This window comes from Anser cygnoides, chromosome 4, assembly GCF_040182565.1.
Source record: "Anser cygnoides isolate HZ-2024a breed goose chromosome 4, Taihu_goose_T2T_genome, whole genome shotgun sequence".
Lineage (NCBI taxonomy): Eukaryota > Metazoa > Chordata > Aves > Anseriformes > Anatidae > Anser > Anser cygnoides.
The window spans coordinates 24,689,788-24,701,186 of record NC_089876.1 but is presented as its reverse complement, the minus strand read 5'-3'; the positions used below and the strand labels follow the sequence as shown (position 1 = coordinate 24,701,186).

The following is an 11,399-nucleotide window of genomic DNA, read 5'->3' as shown; positions in this document are numbered from 1 at the left end:
CACTTGCTCGCACAACATCTGCTACTACTTTCACCACAAAGGGTCTATGATTTCCATTGCCTCCAAATTAAAGAAGTGAATTTTGAGATAAAATGGGGCTAGATGGATATGTCTGGGAAAAAAAAAAAAAAAAAAAAGGAAGTGAAACATGGTCAAAATTACAGAAGTAGAAGAAAAAAAATAGAGGAAAGTACAGTACATCTCAGGAGGAAAAACAAAACAAAGCAAAGCAAAGCAAAACAACAACAACAACAAAACAATACCACAATACCATTGTAGTAGCAAGTGCTGCTAACAACACTGCCATGCCAGCACTGGTGTGAGTGGAGGCAACTCTGACTCAGGGTGCCCCACGTTCCTCTCGGTCTCTCTTGCTTAAATTCTGTCTATAATGCCAGTAGATGTTTTGGCTTTGTCAAAGTTATTATTAACAAACCACTAATTACCAAGCTAATACCATTTAAAAAAGCAATTAAGGCCTATAAAATTCATATAAACTCTGTTTTTGCGGGAGCAGTTTGGCAGGGATGGTGGAGTCCATTACCCTCCCGGCTCGCTTCCAAGCAGCGTAAGTCATCAGGACTGTGGCAGCTCGTACTGTCGAGCAGAGCTGGGAGGGGAGCCGGGAGACTGGTCATGGCGAGATAATAAGAGGTAGTTTTTAATTTGTGTTTGATTTCCTAGATGAAGGAGATGTTCAACTATTGAGCACTGATTAGTATTAGGTCTGCAATAACTCAGCTGAAGCAATTCCTCCTGATCTAGGTTTCTTTCTGGTTGATTTAATGAACACATATAGATGCTAATCTAGTGAATGAGCACAGATGAGTTAGTACTGTCTTCTTTCTGAACTGCTAGGTTAAATGTAAACCCCTTGACCTCATCATCTTCTCCGTGTATCCACTATATATCTGCCTGTGGTGCACCACTCCACCGCCAGGACCAAAAGAACAACGTATGAAACAACGCTTCTGCCAAAGTAGTACTACATTAGTTGGTAACAGGCAATTTTAGGCCACGCAGATTTATTTGTCCTTCTCTTGCTAAGACTGACTTCTCTCCTAGAAAATCACATTAATCATGCTGTCAGATATTTTGTCAGGGTTTCTGATGGGAAAACCTAGAGAAGAGCTCATGGTTTATCATTACCGCTAATGGAGCTTGTCCTGCAGGAGAGCTGGAGGCATTAGGTCATGGATCAGGTGCTGCGCAGCATGCTGAGAAATGTGGATCACATCCCGTGTTTTCCCCCATAGATTTTGTCTTCTGAATAGAAAATGTCTTTTTTCTTTGTCAGTCTTCATCAGGACAGAGTACTTGACTGGACTGGAAATGTTATACAACAAGAATTACCTTTTTTGTTAATATTTACATTTATATAAAAGTCAGACCAATGATGTCCATGACACTGTTTGTGACTGTGCCACAAATTCTTCCAGTTACTGTGTATGTGTAATCAATAGTTTTACTTTGATCTTATTGTTATTATGTATGACTTGATATGTACAATCCTCATCATTGCTTCCAGGTTTATTTCTTAAAGAACAGTGAATTGCTTTGAACATTGCACCTAAGTCTAAAATAATGAGTGAGTATTAATGGGCTGTGGTTTTTGTTTATGTATATACAGCGTGCAGTTTTCACACTGGCTGAGTGTATTTCACTTTTATACTACACATTTTTAATACATTTTCAGCCACAGAGGATTTAATACCACTTTACAGCAGTCTTGTCTGAACCCTCAGATTAAGCTGAAAAGGTGCTGGGAAATATTGAAAAAGAGGAAAAAATAGAAACGTACAGATGCTCATCATTACCTTACCGCAGGATGCTACAAAAAGTTAAATAAACGGAAAAACGCTTTTCTCTTTTTTTTGGTATAAAATCACATATCCGTGTAGTACTGTTCATCTTGTCATCAGTGTACAGGGGGTGGTGAGCTAGCGGTCTTTCAGTACTGGGACAAGACACACTATGTTGTTGTGAAATAATCATCACGAGCATTGTCTCACATGTTCAGTTGTAAAATAATAAATAATCAAATAATTAAATAATCAAATGGTTTGGAGACCAAAGTTAGAGGTACCAAACATTTCAAAATCAGATGCAAACTGTTTATTTGTATTCTTCTATGGGCAGGTGGAGGCAAAGCAAAACAGGATTTCAGTGCTCCTCAGAGAACTCCTGCCAGAGCTAGTCACCCTTCCCAGGCTTCAAGCTGGCTTGACAAGCAATCAGAGTGTTTTTAGCTGTGCTATACCTGATTTGGGACAGCTTGCTTGTTCTGTGCAAATCCATTTCTAACAATGGCTTGTGGTACAATTTGTTCTTTAACGTCATATATATATTAGTTTTTGCAGTTCTTGTTTGTTTTGTGGAGGAAAAAAAAAAAGAGAAAACAGAGAAACTGTTGTAAGGTTGAAAATTTCCCTGTCATACAGCTTTCTGTCCCTGCTTAGCATCGAGGCGTGTGGATATTCTGTCATGTCTAGTCACTCCATCCATACCCACTGCTGATGCTTGGCTCTCCCAGCAGCCTGCTCCCTCCTCCTCCTCCCCTCTTTCATGACCAGTGTGGGATTTCTGTGCCCCACGTGAATATTTGAAGGAATTACTGTAAAGGGAGTTAGACCTGATGGAGGGTGGTATGTGATGCCTGCCACCCTTTCCTGAAGGTGGTTATCAGAGGCTTTCAGCCCCCTTGGTGACGACTGGTAATAGAAAGAAGAGCAGGTTACAAATTTAAATATCACCACAGAGCTGTGCTGAAAGCCAAGTTAATGATAATTTCCTGCTGAAATTCATCTTTGGGCATACGTCCTTCATCTGAATGTCATTCTAAGATGGTTGGGTGGACTGGAGACCACCCAGCTCAGGAGCTGCGAGCTGATACACGGGGCAGACAGGGAAACACTTTGCCCTGTGCAGCAGTGCAGGTGGAGAGTCGTACCCACAGCCTGCGGGGAGGCCTTCTGCTGCGGCGTGATCTCTTGCTGCAAGTGGAGAGAGACAGTTTTGTGATCATTAGGTTTCTCCTCTGTCCAAGAAGTCATGCATTTGTACATTCTTGCAAGTAATCTGACTTGCAATAAATGCTCCTGGCTTTATTGCAAATGCAAATTAAAAAAAAAAAAAAAAAAAAACAAACACTTTAAGACCCTTTTAATATTAATATAAGGCTTGTGTGGAATATATATCCCCTGTATCTGGGTGACCTTCCTGTTTGATGGGCCCCTTTTCCTGCTGTACAGCCCTGCTGCCCGTGTGTGCACTGGCTCTGTGTGCAGCACGTGTCGCCGTGCTGGAGCACGTCTATCCATCCGAGAGTGGAAGGGGTTCAGCTCTCATTATTTTTGAGTCACTGAGTCAATCGCCTGTACTTTTTTGGCTAACCACCCGTGACTATTATGGGATGTGTGTGAACACCCCCTGCCTCCACTGGCGCAGACCTTCCTCCTCCTTCCCCTGACCTCTGCACAAGCTCACACCCACTGAGCACACAAGTGTGTGCATGTGCTGTGGCAATACCTGCTGTTGTCTTGGGGCCTCCTGTTCTGGGAGACAGAAATTGTGAAATTAGGCAGCTTCTTTTGTTTTCTTTTCCCCCTTTGCAAGGATTAATAAATGGCTGAATTCTTCTTGTCTTGATTTTTTTTTTTTCTGTTCTTAGAGCTTGCTTCAGTAAATAACGATAATTTCCTGCTGAAATGCTTCTGCTGCACTTTGCCTGTTTCACTTCCCTTCAAAAAGAAGTGACTGCAGAGTAAACACCAGACCAGTGCTCAGCACGCCTCTTAACCAGGGTTAAATCTAACCACATCGCCTTGTGATTTGACCCAGCTCCTGATTTCACCAGCTACAGCTTCCAGCTTTGAGCTAGAGAAAGGTTTATTAGTTTTGAAGACTGTGCCCAAGTCTTAGACTATGAATGTACAGCTTTTCACAGGGTAGAAGACGTCTCCAAGATCCAAGATAGTGCAAACTATCCGCTCTTCTCATCTGGGAAATTGAGAGAGGAGCAATGCTACCTTCAGAGGCTTTTATCTGAGTATTTTCAGGTTCTCATTTTATTGTAAGGACTGAAAAATCATTTCACATATGTGAGAGAGCTCAGCATAAAAACACCAGCAAGGGCATTACTCTTATTTCTGTGCTGGAAGAGGTATGTGGAAGTAGAGAGCTGCCTTCCCTGAGGAGCTTCACTAAAAGCCGGAGGGACGAGGAGCAGCCGCGCGCTGCAGCTCCCTCCAGGGCTGAGGTTAGAGGTGCAGCGAGGGTTATCTAAGGGCATGTTTACATGGAGCAGAGGTGTACCATGCACAGGGCCCTTTTAGGGAACTAAAATGCCCTAATGTGCCTCTCCAGCTCCGGGGCCCCCCAAGGAGCATTTGGTGGCTGAATGCAGCAGGAGCACATACCTGCCGTGCCCACTCCCCTGGGGTGAAGGGCTTGCATCAGAGACAAAATAGAGCTGCTCCTATCAAAGGCACTGCAGCTTGCTCAGCGAAGAATTTAAGAAGACACCTGTAGCTTTTCTTACTTTTAGCTTGGGGAATATATTTGTTAACATGGGGTTAACTGTAGCTCTTTTCCTCTCCTACATGAGGAAAAGAGACGAGACTTTTATCCTACCCATAAAATATTTCTGAGCAGACTCTTCTGTGCAAGTGTGTGATGTTGTTTATGAAATTATGTGTCTGGATTTGACGTGTGAAAGGAAATTCATTCTCAGATTACACTCTTTTGGACACAGTGGAAACTGATTTGAAGGCAAGCTGGTTTAGTTAGCAAGGGGCATTGTGTCCAGGCTGTGACATCTCTGTGCACATCCCAAGTGATAGGAGTTAGTTTAATAAATCTGGTGCTACCAGCAGCAAAAAACCTGTAAATATGTTCTGAGGAGGAGCTGAGCATTCATGATATTGGGATCTTTGTCAAAAAGAGGCATCTAAACCTGCAGGCAGAGCTAGCTCAGGGCCTTTCAGCCATGCTGACAAACAGATGATTTCTGGCCATGCTGGGCTTGGCAAGCTGATGGGACAGAAGAGTCCCTGGGAGGGGACTGAAGATTCACGAAGGGTTTCCTTGGGTGTCTTTCCTTCCACTCCCCTACTCTAGTCTCATCTCTTCTTCCCCAGAAATGCAGTTCTATGGAAATGTGGCAGGATGCACCTCTCTGCAGCACTGTAATCGTCCGGGGCTCCAGGCTCTGGAGGCAAGAGGTGGGATTGGGTATTCCCTCACTCCCACAGCTCTTCCTTCTTCCAGCATCACCAAGGTAAAGAACCTCCTGTTCACCTAAAAAAAAAAAATGTAGTTTACTCCCCTGTCTATCTACTTTGCCCATATGCATTTGGTGTTGTCCACATTAATGCTTCTCCTAGACAGAAGACAAAATGCCTATGGGCTTCCACGCAGGACGTCTCTAGAGGAGGAATTGCTGTGTCTCAGGCATACTGAGACCTTTTACCTAGGAAAACACCATATATTACAGACTACTTTCAAAAATTCTTGTCCTCCAGCCTTCAGCTTTAACTGGAGAAAAAAAAAAAAAACCTTCAGGATTTAAATATAAGGTTAATAGCAGACTGTGTTTGCTTACTGAATTGTGTACAAATACTTAACCTGTAGTCATGCACTAGGAAACATTTTGTGTTACAAAACAAAAATATGGAATTGAAATGGAGGCTTTTTAACCTCATTATTATTATTATTATTATTATTATTGTTATTATTATTATTACAGAATAACAGATATTCCTTACCTCTCCAATTAGTTTTCTCTTGTTTAGAACCATGTCATTATTGGGTAACACACCTTGCACTCGTGATTTCCATAGCTTCCCACTTTATAAAACAAACAAACAAACAAACAAACAACCTGTAGGGGGGGTTCATAATCTCCTGAACGAAATGCAGCCACCAAACTTTAAACAAGTGGTTTCTTGCTGCAGCAAAGTCAGCTCTTGGCAGTGGTGATAAACTGTAAAATATTTATTGCACACCTGATACCACAATAAGCCCTGTTCAGAAGGAAACATTACCAACTGGGATAACGTCCCCCAAAAAAACACTACCCCTCAACTTTGACTATTCGTAGCCAGAAATTTTTGATTGCCATTTTAAGATCAGTTTTGGAGGACACCTTCCTTGATCAAATACTCTTGCCTTGAAAGATTAGTGTTAGCGGCCTAATCACGCTGCACTTAGCTTAATTCGCTTTGCTACGGACTCATTAAATTCTTTTCTTTCGGTTAGAAACCCCACCATGGCTTGGCAGAGGAACAGGAAATCTCTGCTGGGTGCTCCAGGGCTGTGACTGCTCTTTCGTTTTTAACCCACAGACTGGAAGGTGCTGCAGCAAATTGTGGCTGGGTCACTCTTCCCTTCCTATGTAAAGGGCTCACAACCGTTTAAAACACTTTGTCAGCTGAACAGAGAGGGAGAAAAATTACTCTGATGTAAAAATGGCTCAGACTGGTGGTAGATCAATAGATTAAACCTAAAATTAGGTTATATCTAAAACCTCCAGTGGTAACAAGCTCCACAACTGATCATAAATTCTCAAGGATGCTTTCATCCCATCCCACCTGCAATAGATCCAGCATTTGGTGGTCAAGAAGAGGCTTTCCTGAATGGCTGCTGTCATCTGGATGGATGATGTACACCGAGAAAGAAAAGTAAGCTTCAAGAACCACCGGGCAACATTTGCTGCTTCTTTGAATTGGGCTCTGTGGATCCGAGTACAATCTGAAATGCTCTACCTATTGCCACCAGCACTGCATTTTGTGGAGGTTTGGCGTTACTGCTCCGCTGGCAGCTGTGCAGTTCAGAAATGGTTGTTATTGCCACAGCCTGGAAAGCCCTCAGACAGCTGTGTGCAGACCTGTCGTGGACACCTGTGCTTCTGCCAAGGTGTGCAGGGAGATGTGGTACCTTGCAGTCCTGCGTGGGTCATTGGAAAACGTCTGCTGCATGCAAACAGTGGGCACTAGTCGATATTTCGACTGTCAGGTGGGGGCTAGTGCCTGGCATTAGCTCTAGCTGCAATCCCCCCGTGCTGTAACCCTCTTTACTGCACTAAGGAAAATGTCAAACTCCTTCCTATCTTCAGTATCTTCAAGGCAAACCCCTCTGAATCCTCCACCAGAAAGAAAGGCACAAACTTGCTGTCAGAGCGGGTGGGGAAGTCTCCACGGCCTGATCTCAAGTGGAAGGATGCCCTGTGGTAGGATAACTGGCACAGCTGTTATTAGAAGAGGAATTTTTTGTTTTCCACCGTTTTGGCTAGGACTACCCTGGACTTCTTTGGGCAGAGATATACCAGTCAGAGCTACGCTTTTAGCAGCATAGCTTACAAAATTTGGCTTTGCTGCACTGGTGCAGCCACATTTCTTGGTGGTAGAGCTGCTAGACAGGACAGTATATTCATTATTTCTTACAATTTTCTGTAATATTGATTAAAATAAAACAAAGTCTCTCATTTAGAAGAAGTAATCTGCAGATGTTGGCAAAGAACTTCTGCCAGCAATGCCTATTTTGCTCCTCTGAACAGAGCAAATGGAGCATAAGCTGTCTGTACATGAGGTAGGTTCCCAGGGGAATTTATGGGCAAACTTATCAGATGAAAACACTGTGGAAAAGCCTTGCTTTTGGACAAATGGGCCGTGTTTTTAAGGAAGGTGATGCTAGAATACTTAAGAGATTGTTCTACCACTGAGACCCTCCATTTGCTTTTCTGGAATAATCTCCCTTAAAGAATTTAACTGCATAAAATATTTGCAGCTAATGTTGAACTCTCAATTCAATTCAATTCAAGTACTTGATGGCAATTTCCCTCCTGATTATTTGCTCACCAATGCTGGTTAGTTCTGAAAGATTTTTTTATACTTGCCACATTTGCAAAATCTGGAATCGCATCCCTTTCTCAACTTTTGAATTATGATGGTTTGGAGAGAACACACTGCTCACTTGAACTTTGCAGTATCTGACTCTTTGGCTTCGTTATACCAATAGTGGTTTGGGTCTTCAGTTCCTGCTTAAAGCGAAACTCTCTTAGGTAGTAGTCAAGTGTGGTTCGCTCAGGTAAAACCAAACAAAAAGAGCACAATTAGATAAATACCTGTTTGGAAAGACAAACCCTTTTCAAACAAAACATGTAGGTTATAGAATAGTAATAAAGCAAGATATTGTGTGCTCAACCCTGGATATTTCTTTTAAAAATTAAGAAGAATTAAGAAGAATCCTTAATTCAGAATTTGTAAGAATTAATTAAGAATAAAAAGAATTATTTTAAAAATTAATAGGAATTATGGAGAATGAATTTATTTCACTAGCTTTTATCACCATTTTTATTTATTCTTTAAAGATTTAACTTTCAGGACTGCCAATCTACTGTTTGTTAGGGGCTTGCTTTGTCCAGCTGTCCTAGATTAAGATCCTCTGTCCAGTCAGAAATTACAGAAATTAACTTGGGGGGGAAACAACAATAACAAAACAGCTGCAGAAATGTCCTCCACAGGCAAACAAACAGATGAAGAAAATTTTAAGATCATTGCTGATGGGAACTGTTGATCTGTTAAGTATTTGCATATATACGATTAAACATTGTCTGTACTAAGCTTTCCAACAACAACAAAAAGAACTCTATTTGAACAAAAGTCACCTAAGCTGAAACCCTTTCTTTTTTTTTTTTTCCCCTCGCATGACAATGCAAGCAGGAATTACTACTTTTAAAAAAATCCGATGGTGTGTGCTTCCTGTTCCAGTTTGTTTAGTCACTAGTCTGAATTAGATCTCTGTTGGTTGGTTTCGTTTACTATAAACAGGTCTTGTGCTTTGTTTCAATACATCAAAGCCCATAGCCAGGCGCAGACAGGTAATGTAAAAGGGGGTGAGAAAGTTTACAGCCTTGCTTCATTGTTTCTCTAAGTATTCAAGACAACGGTCAGAGGGATCAGACAGAGGTTAACAGAAGGCTTGGCAGCTTTTTTTATAAACTAGTTTCCCTTTTGTTCCTTTTCTAGAAACCAGATGTAACTTTAGGTCAGAAAAGGGTAAAATGAGGCACATGCTTGACCGCTGCTTTGGGGTGACTGGAGCGGAGAAACCTGCAGGCTTCACCCCTTGCTATGCTAACTCCGGCGATGCTATCCTTCAGGTGAGTACACACGGTTTGTTTCCCCTTCAAATCTCATCCACCCCAAGGATACAGATGACTGAGGAGGGTATTTTCTCTTGCCTGACACTGGTGGAAAAAATAAAATAAAAAAAAAAAATCACTGGCTTAGCCCTTTAAAGATAAAAGGGAATTGCTCCCTCCCACAGTATTTTTAGTGAAGCTGCTCTAAAAGTTTGCTTCCTTCCAGCCTTTGCATCTCTACAGGTTTCCCTCTCTCTTTTCTTTTTTTTTTCTTCTTCTTCCTTTTTTTTTTTTTTTTTTATCTGCCCTCCTAAAACAACAGGAATGCTGCACTGGCCCTCCGCCAGCAAAGGCTCAGCGAGCAGGGTAAAATTTCAGTTCAGATTTACGGGAAGGTGTTGGGAGTAAAAATCTGGTTCGGTGAGTTTAAGGCAAGGGAGTAGCCAGGAGACAACCTTGCTACTGTGAGCGCAGGGAGAAAGGGAGGAGGAGGAGGAGGTGGGGGGGAAGAAAGAAAAAAAAAAAACCCGACCCATACTGGGGGGGGATACCAATTTTTCCTCTCTCGGAGTTTCGGCGTGCTGCTGAGCTCCGGCAGCGCTATCAGGACTGCAGGCTGGAAGCGGGGCGTGCGAGCGCAGCGCAGCACAGGAATGTGCGGCTTAGGGCAGAGGCTTTGGCTGAGCCACTGCTAATCGCACGGCTTTCTCCCCACATCGGACTTCTCAAAAACTCTTAAAAAAAAAAAAAAAAAAAAAAAGTTGCATAGAGCCAAGAGAGGAGGTTAAGGCTCGGAGAGCAGTTGCTCCAAGTGGCAGCGTCGTGAGGAGTTGCTCAACCCTCCTCGCGTAGTGGTGGGGCAGGAGGAAAAATGCGTTAGGTCGCTGCCCCGAAGCTTGTCCTTTCCGTGCATGGTGCCGAGAGCGGCTGCGGGTTCACCGGGGCTCCAGGTAGGTGCCGTCCCTTTCTGGTTTGCTCTGCTGTCCCTCTGTCCTTCTGCCAGGGTTCACTCTTCTGAAATCGGGTTCGCAGCGTAATGGGACATAAGTTTGCCCAGAAAACACATTTTGAACCTTTTTTTTTTTTTTCTTTTTTTTTTCTCTCTGGGGGGGTTGAAACCGAGAGGACTGCAGAGATTGTGAGTGAAGTTTTGGTGGTCCTTTCCGAGTGAGAGCTTTTTTGTGCGCTATAGCCACGCTCTGTGAGCAGATGACAGATGAGAGGCAGAAGCAAATATTAACTAAGAAAGTGAGAAGTCATCTGCAGGTTTGAAACTTTTAATTAAAAGGTGTACGTTTCTCTGTATCAACACAAAATTACAGCATGATGTGCCTAATGTCTTTGCAGTAAATTTTGGAAGGAGTATATCGTTTGTTTGGCTGTTTCTTATTTTCAGCACTCAGAACCCTGCAGTTTGTGCAGCAGGCAGCGGTGACACAGCCCTGAGAGATGTCAAACAGGCTCAGAGATAGGCTGCCGTCTGGGAGCCTGTTACACACCATTAGCATAAGAATGGGATCTTATCTTGGAAAAGTTTCTGATGACCGTTTGAAATACGTGTATCAATCGGGAGGTCAAGCCTCTCCTTTGCTCTGAAAGTAGGTGATTAGATGAGACATGCTGGGGGCTCCTTATCCATGTTATAAGAAATAGCTGTTGAGGTTTTTTGGGGGGGGTTGTTTTAGAGGGAAAGCTGCACAGCTCACTTCGTCTTAGGAATTTAAAATCAGCCTTTGCGCTAAGACAGGTCGGGACCTAACAGACCGCAAAATCCCTCCTGAATGTACCCAGCACAGCGGGGCTGCCCTCGCAGCGGGCAGGAGCGTACGAAGGGGCCGCAGTGAGCCGCCTGCGGCCAGCGCCAGCTGACTGCCGGTGCCTGTGCGAGCCTTCGAGCCCTTGCAGGGGACAATTTGGGCAAGGCTGGGTTTGCGTGATGTGAAGAGGGGAACCCAGGTCTTTTATGAGCAGTAGGCCGGCGGCGTGGCTGCCGCAGGTGCCGTGGTGTGGGGTGAGAGGTCGGCCTTCATGCTCGCTGGGCCTGGCGGGGAGCTGCAGGCCTGTGAGGCAGCGGCAGCCTGCGCTCGCCAGAGGGAAACGGAGATAACGCCGGGAATACGCTGCCGTCCGTGTCCAGCCGGCGCATGCCAGAGCTGCTAAAAGGCTAACAAACTGCTGTCTGGGAGATAAACGAAGAGACAAACACTCTCCTTGCGCGTTTGTTCTCTCTCTCCCCCACTCCCCTGCCTGCTCTCTT

At 43.7% G+C, this 11,399-nt stretch overlaps 1 protein-coding gene across 3 annotated transcripts in view; it reads left to right on the top strand.

Moving 5' to 3' along the window:
• The first annotated feature begins 8,750 nt into the window (after positions 1–8,750).
• RBM47 (RNA binding motif protein 47) overlaps positions 8,751–11,399 on the top strand; it is a 77,673-nt gene continuing 75,024 nt past the window's right edge. Inside the window, exons 1-2 of one of the 3 annotated variants that reach the window (XM_048072882.2) lie at positions 8,751–8,878; positions 9,027–9,160. In XM_048072882.2, the coding sequence (XP_047928839.1) occupies positions 9,132–9,160 (29 nt within the window). In that variant the 5' untranslated portion in view covers positions 8,751–8,878; positions 9,027–9,131. The other 2 variants (XM_048072887.2, XM_048072884.2) reach the window with 2 other exon arrangements.